Consider the following 18,581-nt stretch of genomic DNA (forward strand, 5'->3'; position numbering starts at 1 on the left):
TAAATCAAGAACCGAGCGCACTTTATTGTGCGCAATAAATATACCGTTTTTTTAATGGGTGGAACTGTAGCTTTTTGGTCTATCAATATATATTTTTTGGGAGAGCTATATTCTGCAGCTACTTCAATGCAAAAACTCCATGTACACAAATTGCATTGCTTATGACATTAGATTCAAAGGGGGTATCTTAAAAAAGTAAAATGAGTCGCAACTGTAACCCCTCAAATTAAACATTTCTGAACCTGGACATCCTAAATAACTATTTATGTTATACAGTGCTATGACAAAAGTATTCGCGATTGTTACGCAAGGGCGTCTTTTTGCGCTGCGCCTCGCTTGGGGAATGGGCAATAACTCTAATTAGATGCCGTGTTGACATACGAAATTTTGACAGAGTTGTCTTCACATCGGAAGTGACGTTATATGTAAGTATTTTTATCGTCTGCTGTCTTGGATTTTTTGTAAACACACAGATATTACGATGGGTAGGAAATCTACAGAAATATCAAATGATGTCAAAAAATTAATCGTGGAAATGCAAAAGAGGCAAAAAACATCAGTAAATGTGAATTTATTACAAATACTTGAGTCAACCATCAGATCTATTTGGAAAAAATATTTGTCAACTGGTAAAGTCAAAACATTGAAAAGAAAAGGACGCCCTCGGAAGCTGTCCATAAAGCTCGTATTACTGTAGATTACAAACAACAAAATAATATTCCTACAATTGTATGGCCAGCTCAATCACCAGACATTAATATTATAGAGAATTTATGGCTAAATTCTTTCATAATTTTTGACTTGCATAAAAAGTAAAAAAAAAGTGTTCAAATAATTGAAGGGAAAAGTGTTTTTACTTTTCTAATGTATATTGTGTAATGTGTAATTATGTGTAATTATAAATATTTCTCTTTCAAATTGTTAATGTTCCATGGTAAAAGCATGTTGCGAATGACATTATGAACTTGAACGTTAATTTTTACAAAAGACCATTTTGTAATTTTTTTTAATAACACTCTTACCAATATGTTTTGTTTTTGATATTCTTTAATTTTATATAAAGATAACAATATAAAAGTAATTTTTAGCTCTACTGGTCAGAGGCCTGGGGCCCGTTTTACAAAAGAACTTATAATTACGACTAAGACCAAAAGCTTCAGATTATTGTAAAATTTTGCAAAATTAATAATTTTATTTGAAATTGACTGTGTAAAAATATCTTACTCTTTTTCTTTTCAAAAAATTTAAAATAATTTTAGATATAATGTTAATTAAATATTTATATGAATAATTAAACTTGGTCTTAAGTCATAAAGTCCTTTTGTAAAACGGGCCCCAGAAGAGCTTATGCGATAGTAATGCGTCCCGCGTCCGTCCGTCTGCCCGTCTGTCCGTCTGTCTGTCTGTCTGTAAACAATTTTTCAAAATGCTACTCCTCCTACATTTTTGGTCTAATTTCAATATCACTTGGCACACAAGTAGCCTACACTAAGATACATAATTCTGTGTATCGGTTTTTGATTTCGATAAACGGTGTTGCAGTGGTAACTAAAAATATAAATTTGTTCTCGCACAGTTTTGATCTGATTTCAATATAACTTGGCACACAAGTTGACTACACCAAGATACGCAATTCTGTATATTGGTTTTTGATTTCAATAAACGGTGCTGCCGTGGTTACTAAAAATGAAATTTCTGTGAAATTGTTTCAAAATGCTACTCCTCCTACAGTTTTCGTCTGATTTCAATATAACTTAGCACACAAGTAGACTACACTAAGATACATAATTCTGTGTATCGGTTTTTGATTTCCATGAACGTTGTTGCCATGGTTACTAAAAATAGAAATTTCTGTAAAATTGTTTTAAAAGTGCTACTCCTCCTTCAGTTTTGGTCTGATTTCAATATAACTTGGCACACAGGTAGATTACACTAAGAACATAAAGAGACTTTATCAAGGATCATTATTCTATTTATTGCTGTTAAGTTTCAATTCCCAAATGTTTAAGTACTTTTCTCTTCCTTTGCTATAAGTACTAACCAGTAGAGCTTCAGTCTCGACAGAGACTTCTGGTTTGTTATTATTATGGAATAAACTTCTTAGAAACCAATTTATGTGATTTTCCTTAGATTTTAGTTTTCATCAATTTAGAGTTATGTTCCTTAAATGAGTTGTTGCCTGTGATGACCCATTTTTTTTTATTTGTCATGACCCATACTTTGATTTTAGAACATTAAATCATAGGGTTTCCAGGCATAAATTTTTACCCGTTTGTACAATGGATACCTTAAGTTTTTAATTCAAGTTGTTAAGTTATCTATAGATAACTTTCGCAGGTAGGTTAAGGTTACAACCAAATAGTCTACTTGCCAATATCATATGATGTCATAGTAAGCTATATGACGTGAGGTTTAGAGATAATAATTTCTTAAAATCGATATCTAAGATTGATTTGAGGTCGTAAAAATTAATCAAAATATGCAGAAGCATAATATAAACGGAATTTTGTCGTTCCTGGGCCTCTGTAGTTTATCACAGGGGTTACATACCAAACCTGTGACGTCATAACTGTTGATCATGCAGTAGCAGAGTGAAAGTTAAACGTAACGAAAATTAATGTTAACAAACACAAGAAATCGGAGTTCAAAAGCATTTAGAATGAATATCATGTGTGATTCTTGTGGGAATAAACCGTATAAATAAGGTATGGTAATATAATTGTGCAATTTCTTCGTAAAATTATAGAGGGGAGGGTGTTTACTTGCCGATCAGCCTTTCCTCTTTCGTTCGTAACAAAAAAAAAATGCAAAAGTTCAACACTAAGCCGCATACCTTGAAACTTAATTTTTGTTTCTATCTAAAGTTCTTATTCTTTTATTTTTGGAAAGTGCTGCTAGAATCGTATGGTTGACGGAAATTGATGCTTTTTTTCAATGTTATGAACAAAATGTAAACATTTTGGGAAGGTTTCGTCTGAATTTGTTGAATAATTATTTCTATAATAGGAAAGTGCGATTTTAGCAGCACTTTGCATGGTACAGAGATGTTTTAAAACTACTATTGTTACAATTTGAAACTAATTATCCCCGGGGTAGTGTTAAACTTTTCACTTTTTCATTAAGGCATATTTTCTAATTATAGACGTCACGTGGTGACGTCGTGGTGAAGTGCCTCCTGTAGTATAAGTCTCATTGAAGTCTATAGAATGCATAATTATAGCAAAAGTTTTATCCTTGACTTTTCCAACTTATTAGTGTTACATAATTATAAAAAAGTGTTAATTCGCCGAATTCTGATCCATGTGCTGCCTTAACTTAACATACCCGCGTTACAACTTGCATTAAAAACTTTATACATACTAGTTATAGGTTTTTAAAAGATAAAGCAAGCCTTCACCGGCATTATTAAGGCTCGCAAAAGAAATGATATACATGTGTATAGATTAAAATACACCTTGACTCAAGCCTTTAGCAACGGTATTCCATGTGGGGGAGAGGGGGGGGGGGGGCTCTAGAAAAAAAACAATCTGTGTACTACAGACCTGAGCTGAATTTTGAAACTGAAAAAAATTCAGTTCAGTTCAATTCAGTTCAGGCATATGTTAATTACCAGTCAGTATGGGTTATATATGTATCAAAATAGCCTGGATTTGAAAATAACAAAACTATATGCCAATCGGAGATTAAATTTAACAATTTTGCTATGAAAGTACTATCAGTCAAAGTAGAGAGATCACTGTAGAAAATACGAATGAACCTACATTGATATCCAATAAATTTAACAAATTTACTTTTATTGAATTTCGGTTAAAAGAAAACATATGCATTTGGTCCACGTATTGTAGTCTTTTGTTAAAGGACAGCAACTTTTATTGCACTTAAGCGGGGCGACTATAATTTCCATTGCGCAAAATTTCGCGCATCGTAGTAAAACGAAGCGTATTTAGTGTTTTAATGCAGCTCCTTTCGCTTAATTATTGAAATTAAACAAAATTAAGAAGTATAATTTCACATAACTGATAATTAATCGATTTTGCAATTGATAATTAGGCTGAAGTCGCTACAGTGTGTTTTTGACGTTGTGTCAATCTGTAGCTCTTAAAGGAATGAGTAATAAATATATTATTACAGAAAAAGTATTAGACATACGCTCTTGAAATTTAAAACATAGAAATTTTAGAATATCTTTAATATTTTTATTATGTTTTCTTGTGAATCCATTATTTACGTCATATTTTGTAGTACTCTATAAAAATAGTAAAATCTGCTAATTTTTTTTTTGAGTTTTGAGATGCCCTCTCTGTAAACAATACGGTAGAATTTTGTGTTTCTTACATAATTATATATCGTATAATATAGTACATGTATTACTCATAAAATATTATATAGTTTTAACAAAATGTCTATTGGCATTTTTCTATATAATCCTATAGTAAATGTACCTGTATTTTGAGACGGTCCCTCAAAATTACCTGAACGATACATTCCCCCCAAATTTTGCATGTAGACTGAAGGTAATGTGAGTTATATATGATATAAAAATGAAGAGTTTCGCTATTGTTGTTTTCACACAATAAAACTATACTCGGCCTCCTTAAATTCATTTAAGGAATGAAGCTTATTTCAACTTATTTTATCCGATATAACATAACTTGGGGTAGTTTACGCTTATTGATTAACCGCTTCGCGGTTTTTAAAGCGTAAACTGCCCCAAGTTTTGTTATATCGGATAACATAAGTTGAAATAAGCTTTATTTCTTATAATTTAATTTCAATGTACACAATGAGACAATATTTCCTCCAGGAAAAGTTTCAAAATGAGCATTATTTTAAAAGTAACATCAAGCGGAGTGATACGTTTTTGACATAACTCATTGTGACGTAGGCAAGTTATGTTATACGAAATGGATGAAACCGTTTAACCAAGCAAATGACGCGTTACAACTGAAATTAAATTATTTTCAAATGATTGTTCTCGATGTATAGTTTTCTATGTTAATGTTTTAATTTATTTTTTTATTTAACTCTGCTTTAACAAGATCAGGAACTCTGAAGCGCTATGTCTTTCCATGACATTCAAATTTTTTAAAGTTTTTGATCAGATTTTATTAGAGGTACCGTTTCTTCACATATTGTCTTTGTCGATACAGAGTCTCTGTCTCTCAAATACCACCTGTGCCATTTTTAAACACATGCACGACTAATTTGTGACATATATTTTTTGTTTTATTCATTTAACATTTCTAGAGCTTACCAGGATGTTTCCCGAGTATAATATAAAATTTATCGTTTCGGGAAATCGAATATGACGTCAGAAGAAACTTCACAAATGAATCTCGGTGAATAAATTATATTGATAACGAATAGATCTTTTATAAAACCGCACTCGTGCACTTTTATACACAAACTTACAACAATCACAGGCACAACCCCTCGAAAATCTCAAAAGTTCAACGATATCCGCTTAATTATTAAATATGATATTTTGTACACTTGTAGCTATTGTCCCTACTATTTTGAAAAGTGCTGGGAGCAAGTTGTGCGCTGATGATTTTTTTCTGTAATACTACATTATTTCAATGCATATAGTGTAAATGCACGAATTTTATCAAAAGACGGCTTGACTTTATATACGTCCCGGGCATGGGAAAGTTTCTCCCAGCACTTTTCGGGTTAAGGAATTTGTCTTTAAGAAAACGCTGTCGATTTTTTGGTGAAAAATTATCCGCATATCGTTGAACTTTTACGATCTTTGTATCCGTACATATTTTTTCTAATTTTATCCATGTCACATACACTGTAACAAACAGCTGATGTAAGTTAAGTCGCTTTGGCCGAACTCGGTTGAGACCCCATACATACATATGCATTAGTACAATTCACAATAGATTAAAAGTCGGGCTGATAAAGAATAAATAAATAAATATTATATTGATTTTCTCGCAATATTTTAAGGCTCATTTCCTATTTGCGTCCTTAACCTAGCTGCGAATTTGGAATATGAATCAATATAACACTTCTTGATTTCAAATTCTACAATATTTGATAATATAGAATCGTTTAATACAAATAATTGGGATTTATTTTAATTTTTTTTTTCTACCAAATGTTGTTAGCATATGACGTTAAAGAAAAAAAAAGGAATGCACGAACGTTTCGAAACACCCTCGTACAATCCAATCAAGAATAATTATCATGCAAAATTATATTGTAAAAAGAATGTTTTATCTGTTTTATTTTGCAAAAAGAAATCAAGAAAACAAGGAGAAGTTAAAAAACATCGAATTAGATCAACACATCCTTAGTGTGGCCTAGTCCGTATAAAATGTATTTTCCATTCTTTGGTGCAGACAGCCTAGGCCTCATCCTTCCAAAGATATACATTTATTGCTGTTTTGGGATCTATACGATGATTAAGGTACCTGAGGAGTAAAATATTCACAAAGTCCGACTTAAAAGATGTGAAAAATTCCATGAGAATGTATTGATAGTTTGATCAAATGAGAAAAAAATACCTACTTAGCCTTTGTAATAGATATGTTTTTGATTAACATTTTGTTCTCCTGTAAAGTTGATCATACAAATACAAAAAAAAAAAAAACCACCGACGACGAATTTACTGTGTTTATAAAACGATAAGATTGACTTCTTTTTGAAATACACATTGAATTCAACGGATTTTAAACCTCCATGTTTTGTGCTTATCATTCCCTTACACATATTGTATGTCAATACAGACACAAAAAGGCAAAATCAGATGAACGTAACTTAGATTGTACTTTGTAAATGAGAAAAAAAGAAGTTCAAATTGATGTCTGCGTATTTTCAAATGCCTCCCTCCCCTGTTTTTGTATTTCTTAACTATTAACTGAAATTAGCCCTAAAATGTGAAAGTTCAACCTGACACTCAACTTTCTTTGAAAGTGCAAACTCTAATTTTTTCACATTTCCCCCTTTCAATATTATTATTATTGCTAAGATTATACATGTTTTAAATACTATTTTGCTAATACTAATTAAGTTACAGCTCGTGTATTTTTCAAAGTTAATATAATTTCAGGCACGTAGCATCGTTTTTGAAAGTGGGGGGGGCCAACCTGAGAAATTTTTTTTTACTTTACCTAAAAAAAGTTGACAAGCAAAAAAAAAAAAAAAAAAAAAAAACTCAAACACGAAAATCCAATTTCGTGGGGGGGGGGGGGGGGGGGGGGGGGGGGGGGAAGAGTGGCCAACTTTTTTTCAAAGCACACTTTCTTTCACTTCCAATTTTTTCCTATATTTTCTTGCTATGTATCTACCGTGGTACCAAGTGGGGGGGCCAACCGTCCTTTCAATAGACATTTTCTATAGTAAAGGTAACGTTGGGGAAAAAAGTGGGGGGGCCAGGCCCCCCCTGGCCCCCCCGGATACTACGTGCCTGAATTTATAAATATTATATGATATTAAAATCAATCAAATCTAATAGTTAAATTCGTTGTTTAAATGCGGGTCAGAGTATTCAAGTGGAGACTGTATATATACAGTACTGCTTCAAAATAATATAAATGGCGGACGTCCTTTTCTATTATATTTAAATCTCTTTTGTGTGCAGGCAAGGTCACCCGTTTATGTTATTGTCACGTTCACTATAATTCTAAAAACGGCGTGTCCCTTTTTCTTAAAGGACCGTAGTAAAATTTCACAAGTTGATTACCATATTATTTACGGCACATTTTGTTTAAGAAAACAGAGCACAAGACTGTTTTTCTATCAAATTTATCTTTCATAAACTAGTATTAAATTCAAATTTGTAAAAATCTCAGATAGGCAAGCTTGCACTTTATGTTTTCTGAAGAGGACAGTGTCTCAAAAATGATAAAATTCTGTAAGAATTATAGAAATTCGATAGAAATGTCTTACTCTGCACCCTTTAGTGGTTTCCAGTAATCTTTGTATCGTAAACGGTTTAAATCAAGCATTATATTAAATTCTTTACTACATTTTACAATTGTTCTGCTTTTAAAATCCAATAAGGGACCAGATTTGGCCGTAACTCTACCTTGTCCTTCAAAGGACTTTGAATTTCTTCAATCAATGTAAATTCCCTAATGTATCATCGTGTAAGTTTGCAAGGAAATAAAAAAAAAATTGCTTTGATTTTTATGCATTAAGAAATAGAATACTCGCATAGAATAAGGAATGTATCTACAATAAACAAACCCCAAGAACCAATATACTCAATTTTCTTCAAACCACGAAACATAAGAATGAACTTACCGTTAATAAATTTATTCCTCTCAAAAAACGTCGAACAGAAATAATTTTTATATACCTTTTGTTATTGACTGTAAAAATTCCCCGCTTCGGTGAAAGCTTTATGCGTTCTATATATTTACAATGCAGTGTTTGGTTAAACATAAACTTTAGTGACTACTGTACCGTGCAATCAAATTTTAAAATTTTTTTCTTTTCTTTTTTTCAATGTTCGTTTTCGCCCTATACGTTGCAATTCAGAGTCTTAAATTGTGCAGTGATATGTGAAAATAGATAGCTTTAAAAACGTCTGTTCTTTGTTATTTAGCAGATTAGACGTGTTCAAATTTAAAAAGACGATGGAGTAGAAACATGAGCTGATGTAACATGACTTTTTTTTTTCAATTAAAGTCATTCAAGATACAAACTTGCGTTATAAAAAAAAACGAAATTTGATATCAATGTACATGTTTGACCTCAAAGATGAAGAATACGGAAAATTATATGCGTGTTGTAAATTTTACAGCCTCTTACATGCACTATTAGTTCGCATTTACAATATTTGCAATACGGGGGTACTGGATTTAGATATTTTAATAAATTTCAAATAAAGCAAATTTTCTTATAAACTGCTTTTTAATTGATTCGAAAATGAAACACTTGGAAAATAGAGAAAATACGAGATAATGTTAATACGCTATGATATTAAAAGAATTGTTTATGCTGTCAAATTCAAGGATATTACACGCAATTATTCTACCCGCTAATTTAATCTTGAGGGGAAATACTAACCATATCAAATTTCATACATACGCAAAAATATGTTTCAGTCTTATTAATGCCTCATTGTCCTTTTAAAAACGTACTATAATCAATCAATTAAATATATTTGAAGATCCTATCAAAGAAATAGGTAATAGTTTATCTCCACAAACAAGTAACATTAATATAATTAATCAAGTACTGAAATACAACGCATTGCTAGAAAGACAATTGCATTTGTCGAATAAGAAATGATATAATGTTTAAAACCCAAGGTATATACATATTAGAATCAATAGATAAGAACCTTCATTTATACACAGTGCAAGCAGAGGCCTTCAGACTTTTCTAGAACTAGAGGCAGAAAAGTACCTTTAAAGGAAACTTTTAAACAATAAAATGCTTTCTTTGTTTGTTGTTACTGGAATGAACGGAAGCAGCTGTTGCAGAAAAAATACATAACCCGCGTAAGCGGGTTATGTAAATTTTTTCTGCAATAGCTGCGACCGTTCATTCCAGTAACAACAAACAAAGAAAGCATTTTATTGTTTATATTTATATCTGTTTAAATAATCAATTAAAGTAGGATTAAAAAGATTAATTATTGTATTAATGATGCAAACGTCTTTATACGTTTCATTGACGGAACAGCCACTGATTAAGAAATCTGTACAGGCGACCTGCCTACTGTAGTTTATGCAGTGATGAACGCAATGGGGTTTCTTAAGAAATAAAGGAGAAAATATTCAGTGGATGTAAATATTATAGTATAAAAAGGTAAACCTTGTTCGAAGTAAGTATTATTTATATAATTCTTGGGGGGCTTGTTATTACAAAAATAAAGTTTAAGGAATGGTGATAAACACAAAAACAAATTATTAATGAATGGATATCTGATTGGTATATGTTTTTTGATCAATATATATTGCAATTAATTTGATTGATAAAAGTCTAATATATTAAGAACTTGTAAACTTTTTTGATTTTCAAATTCGAACCTGGATAAGTGTCCACAGGGTAGAAACTAGAGGTATTGTGAGCAATGAGCTCACTAAATGATACCCCCTCCATGTGTACATGTATAAAACGACAGTGTCCTTGTTTTGGTATGGAAACCTAAAATTATATGTCAGATCAAAAAGTAAAATAGGAGGAGCACATTGGCAATATGTATTAAAGATTCTATGAAAGTTTCATTTAATTACATTAAGTGGTATGAGAGGAGTTGCGGATAAGAGATTATTACCCCAAAGCGTAGCACCAAAGCGTAACAGACGGTCGGACGGACAGACGGACATAACATACCGATTACTAGTATTATATACCCTCCCGCTTTTCAATCAGGGGGAATAAAAAATAAAGGGGGAGAGCAGGGGTTGTCGAGAAGGTCCAGTCCTGCCCCTGGTTTTAGAGAACCTTTCCTATGATCTGTAAGCACAGGTTTTACTTCTAATGAGGTGTGTCATAATTCCTTCTACATTTGTAAAACAGTTTGTGCCATTGAATTGTTCGAGATGTTGAGAATGAAATCCGGTCCCTGGTTAAATAAAAATTATTTTTTAAGTTAGGGGTTTATCAATCTCAAAACCTCATTTTTTTATTCAACACATTGAAACTTTTAAGTTATACAACATGTACAATGTTGATTGATAAACAATAATCACATTGTGTTATGTACAAGAAAGTACTTATTTGCGAATAAAGCATTTTTAAACAACACGCCACCAAGCATTTTACTACAAAGTCTGTAAAGACCGATGATGCACATTGGGAAAAAAAAACGTCATGTGTGACTGTAAGGATATGGTTGAACAAGTAGTTAAATTATTTTGCTATCTCTATATCCATCTTTGTACGTGTATATGACAATGTAAAAGACGTTAAAAGTTTGTCGCACAAAACTAATTAGTTAAATATTTTTATTTGTTGAGTATATATCATACCTTCATTTGCAGAATGATACATGTAATTCATTATTTTAAATATCAGAGCACTTTCGTTTTAGCACTCTGGGTGTTTAAAAGGTTGTCCTTGATTTAAACTTTTTTTCTTATGATCATATCAGCCCGATACTCCATCAGACTCGATATTCAGTGCCTTGAGCAGTTTGCTAAAAATAGAAATTACTATTTACATTTTTCCTTCCTGATTTAAATTATAAAATCCTTGCAAATAGTTTCACGTACATTGATAGTAAATGCAATTATAGAATTAATATTAATCTCAACATACCTTGTAACGATCAAACAAATATTATTGCGCCCATGAGAAAAGGGTCCTTATGACATTTTCACTAAAACAGAGAAATAACGTCATAAAGATGTGACGTTGCAGACTGACGGTGAACTTTTTGACGGTGATTTTTTTAGCCACGTGTTTTGACGTTTGACGCATCCAGAGTTTTTATCGCTGTTTCCAACATGTGCATGATGTGGAATTTATTTTCATTTATAAATTAATTTAATCAATATCTGAATCTCCTAATCCACTGATTTTAATAGATATAAATAAAAACATTTAGAACTGGTTTCTTAACAAACATTATTAAATACGTCTCTATAATACCAATTATATAATAGCCTAGTTTTCCTACATGCGTAATTAAATTTATAGTTCTAGAAGCTGTAGACAAGGTGTTTTCTGATAGCATAATGAACCTTTATACTCTAGATAAATTTTATTTACATATTTATACCATTTTTAGAATACATCTTAGACAGGGTATATCGCAAAAAATATTGGAAAGGAAAATTGTCTTCCTACTTCTTTGAGATCCGCTCCACCACTCTCAAATATACATCGCGATCGCGTCGATTACATGTAAACATTGATTCATCGGTGCATACTGCTTAAACTGTTGTTAAATTGTTTGTACAAATGTTGAAACTAAACATACATCTTCCACGTTTTTTACAAATCTGGCAAGAATGTGAAAGTACGATAGTTCAAGATTATTTGTATTTTCTATAAATAAAAATAGGAGAGATAACTCTGATGTCAACAATCGATGTCACAGGGGTACCAGACAGGGACATTCATTATTTTAATCGCGTACTTTTTCACATTTCAGCTGCATGTTCGCATGAATTTTCTCCCGGATTATAAAAGAGATATTTTATGACCAAATAAAAAAAAAACTTTAAATCGTCATCATAATTATGAATTTTTAAATAAAAAAATATTGTTGTACTTTGGAAATAAGGTTAATGTAGAAAAAGGAAAATCAAAGAAGAAAAAAAAAACTGCAAAATTGAACAGACTTCAATTTTTTTTTTCGAATCTCTCTATCAATACCTTTTTTTTTTGCATGAAATACATGTAAAGCGTCTACCTTATAATCATGATTAAATAAATTAAAATTTAAAAATGTTGTTTTGTCTTATATTCTTGTTGCACAAAGACACTTCAATATAGAGAAATTAAAACAAGCAAAAAACATCCGAATGAATTTTTATAGCTATTTATTTTCAAGATCTCCAAGTTTAATATACATGTAACTCTTCGGTACATACGTGTTGTTTTTTTTTTCATACGGAGTTCAAATGTTTTAAGCATTATCTACAAATTAATTCTTAAAGCCATGCCGAACTTTGTCTTTCATAAAAGCTCGATCAGCATTAAATGTCCCTTTACAGATCAATTATCATGCTAAAAACTCAATCATCACTGAATTTATAATCTCATTGCAGTTATCAGTGTGGAATAATATATTGTTTAACCTGTCATCAAATTATTGATGAATATTATTAAATATGCTAAAAAATTATTTATTTGTTTTGATTGATAAAAAGATCGTTATAAGTTCAGGGTCGGGTTTTATTTCTATACAAGTAAATGCTAACAGAAAATAAAATTCAATGCTGAAAATACATGAAATAAATATGCTTGCATTTTGTTTCATTTTGGCTGCAGTGCAGGGGAGTAGTATAAGCCTCCCCGCTAGTGCGGAAGTGACGTCATAACCGGAAGTGGGCTAACCGGAAGCGGAAGTGGTCTAGTTGGAAGCGGAAGTGGTTTAACCTTAAGTGGTCTAGCGGAAGTGGGTCCTAGCGGAAGCGGAAGTGGGCTAGCCAGAAATGTCCTAGCCGGAAGCCGGCTGGATGACCGGGTCAACTGAGTGCATCCCCTGGGGGATAGCCGGATCAACTCAGTACAGTCCCCCCCTGGGGGATAGCTGGGTCAGGAGAGTGTAGATTTGTGGGGATAGGTGGGTTAATTCATTACATATAGTCCCCCCTTAAATACTGGGTGTTTACACGGTGTTTACATTGGTACGCTGCTACTACGACCTGTTGCATCATCTTTTTATATCTGTTGCATCATCTTTTTTATACCTGTTGCATCATCTTATTATACCTGTTGCATCATCTTTCAAACTGGATTTCCTCAAAACAATAACAAATAACACAGATTTTGATTTTTTTTTCAATTTTTATTTAGAATGAAAATACATACATACAATTTACATTTTCTGTTTCTTCTTCTGTGCCTTATCAGGGATCTGTAATCAATCACTTGGTATACCCCAAATTTGACAATTAATATTGAAGACAGTCTTAAAAGGCATACGAGCATTCAGGTAGAATTCATAACTGGCTAGAAGTTTTCTATTTTTCCAGGGGTCCCCTCGAAACAAATCCTGAAGACAGTCTTCTGAATTTCTGTACCAGAAACTTCTATCCACAATTCCACGAACACCCTCGATTGACCAGCTGTATTTTGTAGTACCATCCATCCCCTGAATAAAAGTGTAGTGTAAGTTTGTTGTCTTAGGACAATCTGCAGCATGAAACTTATTTCTGCTTTCAAACCAAAAACTTTCACCAAGATTTCTTTGCTTAGATTCTGTGGAATGGAATTTAAAATTCATAAAATCCTGTATGACTTCTTGTGGCGTTTTCATCCAATGTCCTTCCTTGTCAATACCATTTAAAGTCTCACAATACCAACGATACTCCGCTTCCTCTATCACATTTTTTGCGTGCTACATTTTTTTTTACCTGTGTTCACTTCCTAGTACTCACACAGAATGATCGTTCATGTCCAGCTCCGCTTTATATACCTTTACTGTTGCATCATCTTTTTTATACTTATTGCATCATCTTTTTGATACCTGTTGCATCATCTTTTTATATCTGTTGCATCATCTTATTATACTTGTTGCATCATCTTTTTTATTCTTGTTGCATCATCTGTAAGGGGGCCGTGTGCAAAAATACCATAGACTTACCTATGCATTGTGACGTCATCCACTGTATATAAATACGGTTTTTCTTTCACTCTGGGTTCATTTTACTCTCAGAACCATCAGCTGATAGACATGGATTCTGCTAGAGAAAAACAGGTACAGGCTCGACGAATATTGAAACGAAAAAGTACCGAGAGAGAAATAGATTTACCACCTAAACCCATTTCTGAGTATTATCACATGAGACTAGCTGAAAAAAGGACCTCTCCAAAATTTAAAGCGCATGAAAATAGATATGTCGTTCATTTCGATGAATTTCCAGAAGAAGAAGAAAACACAGCTTTCCTTCGGCGATTATTCACAAACATGTTACAAGACTTCAAATCTAAAATGCAGTGTGATCCTAACGATTACCTCCGCCTGAACATAAGTCACCAATCTTTGGATTCAGACATTTCTTACGAGTTTATGCAATGTAAAGAATTAAACGAAGACGTCATTTTAAAAGAAATACAAAATGTGCAACAATCCAAAAAGGAGTTCAAAATCGGCGACGGCTCCACGGAATTCAATCTGTTACACATCGAGAATCCCCAGGGGAGTGGTGGAAACAGAAACAAACATCTACAACTGGATAAAGAAACTTTCAAGAACAATAAACAATCCATCGTTCGGATCGTCAATCCCCATGATAAATTTTGTTTGGCTAGAGCCATCGTCGTCACTCGATTACACAGTCAGAAACCCGATCATCCAGACCCGGAATGGGAAAAACGTTGGCTCCGAATGAGGTCAGGCGATAAATACTTAGACTAGAAACGAGAAGCCATAGCCCTCATGGAACAGGCCGGATGTGATATCACTCAAGCTTGTGGAAATGCAGAGTGGCCGAAATTACAGCAGGTATTAGCTCCTCAGTATCGCCTGAAAATATTTCAGTTCAAATCTACTTCCACTAAACTCTGTTTAGAGCGCATCTTCAAAGGCTGGGGAGATGGAAATTGTTTGAACATTTTGTTAGACAACCATCATTGCGATGCCATCATATCGATGGCCGGAGTAACGGGGAACCAATATTACTGTGGTCATTGCGACGTGGGGTACACTAAATTCACAGACCATCGGTCCAAATGCCCTCATCGCTGTACCTATTGTTTAGGACCACACCCTCAATGTCCCGATGAAGGGATCAAGATTAAATGCGAGGAATGCCATGGAATGTTTAAGAACAGGACCTGCTACGAAAATCATTTAAAACCCTATGGTAAGAAAACCACCACTACTGTCTGCAATTTAATGGGACTATGCGAGAAGTGTCAGTCCTGGATGCCTAAGAAATTATTTCCTCATCACAAATGCGGAGATCAGAAACAGTGTAAGATCTGTAAGAAAATCGTCGATGCCGATCATCGGTGCTACGTACAACTGAAGCCCAAGAAGAAGAAGAAGGGAAAAGGCACCTTAGAGTTTACCATTTATTTCGATTTCGAATGCACTCAGGAATCGGGCATTCACGTTCCTAATCTGTGTGTGGCACATCGCGTCTGTCAACATTGCGATGACTTACCCATAGACCAACCTTGTCCTCATTGTCAACACATGGGACCCCGTCAGCACCTATTTCAAGGCCCAGACACCTTAAAGAAGTTCATAGACTGGTTATTTCAACCCACTTCAGGTACTAAGAATTCCACTTTAGTACACGACGGGGCCATCGTCATCGCCCATAACTTCAAAGGATACGACGGACAATTCATTTTGAATTACATAGTGCATTCTTCTCCCCTGAAACCTAACGTGATCATGAACGGGAGTAAGATCTTGTCCATGGAAATATGTGGACTCAAATTCATCGACTCGTATAGTTTCTTAACCTTTCCTTTGGCCAAGATGCCCTCCGCTTTCGGACTCAACGAAATGAAGAAAGGTTATTTCCCTCACTTTTTTAATACGGAACAGAACCAGAATTACGTGGGACCTTATCCACCGGCAGCTTTCTACAATCCTGACGAAATGACTACCAGTGGACGACAAGCTTTTTACGAATGGTACGACCAACAGAGGGGAAAAGTGTTTGATTTCCAGAAAGAGTTTGTAGGGTATTGTATCTCGGACGTCGACATTTTACACCAATGCTGTGCACATTTTAGAAGCACCCTCAAGAAGTTGGTCAACGTGGACCCTTTCCAGGAATCCATCACGTTTGCCAGTGCTGCTAATTTAGCGTACCGTCGAAATTTCATGCCTAAAGACAGCATTGCCATCATTCCGAACCTCGGGTATGAACCGGCACGACAATATTCGGCCAAAGCCTGTCGATGGCTCACCTGGATGAGTCATCAGAATGGATGTCACATACGACATGCCAGAAACGGAGGCGAAGTCCCGATCGGAAATTATACCGTCGACGGATACCAGGAAGCGACTCGTACCGTCTACGAATTTTACGGGTGTTATTGGCACGGATGCCCCACTTGCTATCCCAGTTTACAGACGGAAACTCATCCTCACCGGACCCAATTTACTTACCAACAATTACACGAGAAAACTCTCAGAAGGACTGCGGATTTAAAGGACATGGGGTACAACGTGTGTAGTATCTGGGAGCACGATTTCGATCAACAAGTGCAACAAGATGAGAGTTTACAGCAATTTGTACGAGATCTGGACATTCCCGATCCTTTGAAACCTCGAGAAGGGCTGTACGGAGGCCGGACCAATGCCACTAAATTATATTGTGAAGAAGGGGACATGAGATACGTGGACGTGTGTTCCTTATACCCTTACGTGTTGAAACACAGACCTTTTCCCCTAGGGCATCCCGAGATCATCACAGACGACTTCCAGGACGTGAGAAGTTATTTCGGTCTCATTCACTGTCGGGTCTTACCACCCCGAGGCCTCTTTCACCCCGTATTACCTTATCGGACGGGAGGTAAGTTATTATTTCCCTTATGTCGCACGTGTGCCCAACAACAAGACTCTACGTCTCAACACCCATGTCAACACACCGACCGGGAACGTAGTCTCACGGGTACTTGGGTGACGAGCGAATTACATAAAGCCTTGGACATGGGCTATACCTTAGAGCGAACTTACGAAGTGTGGCATTTCAAAGAAAGCAATCAAGACTTATTTAAAGACTACATCAATACCTTCCTCAAGATCAAACAGGAAGCGTCCGGATTTCCCCCCGAGTGTAAGACCTCAGAACAAGAACAAGATTACATTCGACAAATGTTACGACAAAGAAGGATTCATGATGGACATTCTCAGTATCAAGAAGAATCCAGTGAGAAGAACCATTGCTAAACTCTTTTTAAATTGTCTGTGGGGAAAATTTGCTCAACGGTTGTTATTACCCAAAGTCAGATACTTGGACGAAGTAGAGGAATTACATCAACTCTTACAAAATTCGACTCTCGACATCAAGGGTGTGCGACTCTTAGTCAATAAAGAAGATTCCATTGAAGACAAGATTCTAGTGAATTTTCAAGACAAACAGGAATTCGTCGAAGAATGTCCCTTTGGAAACGTGATCCTGGCTTGTTTTACCACCGCCTATGCCCGCTTACATCTCTACGAGACTTTAAAACCTTTAGAAGAACGGGGGCTTTATTTCGATACGGACAGTATCATTTACCAACATAAGGAAGGAGCTTTTAATCCTACCTTGGGTCATAGTTTAGGAGAATGGACCGACGAATTAGACGGGGATCACATCACCAAATTCATGTCGGCAGGTCCTAAAAATTATGGTTTCCGGACGGACAAAGGAACCGAGGTTCATAAATGCAAAGGAATCACTCTCAACCATCGAACCTCTCAGTTGGTGTGCCCAGAGACTTTAGAAAAAATGCTCAAGGGAGAAATAGAGGAAGTAAAAGTCCCCTATCCCAGCAAAATCCAGAGGACCCGTGATTATGAGGTGGTGAACAAACCTTCAGAGAAAACAGTTAGAATTGTATATGACAAGAGACAAATTGTAGAGAATTATAACACTTTACCTTATGGTTATTGATATGTTTGTTTGTTTGTTTGTTACAAATAAAAAAAAATTGAATCGTTTTTATGTGTTTCTTCTTCTCTATATAAAAAAGACATTCTTATATAAATAAGTATAAGAATAAGTATAAATAAGACCCTGAACCCATCTTTTCTTTCATTCATCAACATGTATTCCGAGGAGACACCCCTCCCTTCTTTTCAATTGAAACACGAATTTACCATGGTAGTTGCTGGACCCTCGAAATCGGGCAAAACAGAATTCGTCAAGTCATTAGTGAACAATCTAGACTGGATCACCCCCAGGCCCGAAAAGATCGTCTGGTGTTATCGGGAATGGCAACCCGCTTACACTTCTTTAAAAGAGAAGGTATCTTTCATACGAAATATTCCA

At 34.6% G+C, this 18,581-nt stretch overlaps 1 protein-coding gene across 1 annotated transcript; it reads left to right on the top strand.

Moving 5' to 3' along the window:
- Positions 1 to 16,072: 16,072 nt before the first annotated feature.
- Positions 16,073 to 18,203, top strand: LOC134266697 (uncharacterized). The gene is made up of 2 exons (XM_062748919.1): positions 16,073 to 17,474; positions 17,551 to 18,203. Exons 1-2 carry the CDS (start codon positions 16,073 to 16,075, stop codon positions 18,201 to 18,203), a joined length of 2,055 nt encoding a protein of 684 aa, XP_062604903.1.
- The last annotated feature ends 378 nt before the right edge of the window (positions 18,204 to 18,581 follow it).

Source organism: Saccostrea cucullata, unplaced genomic scaffold (assembly GCF_032062105.1).
Source record: "Saccostrea cucullata isolate Sc308-1 unplaced genomic scaffold, CSIRO_AGI_Scuc_v1 ctg9991, whole genome shotgun sequence".
Classification (NCBI taxonomy): domain Eukaryota; kingdom Metazoa; phylum Mollusca; class Bivalvia; order Ostreida; family Ostreidae; genus Saccostrea; species Saccostrea cuccullata.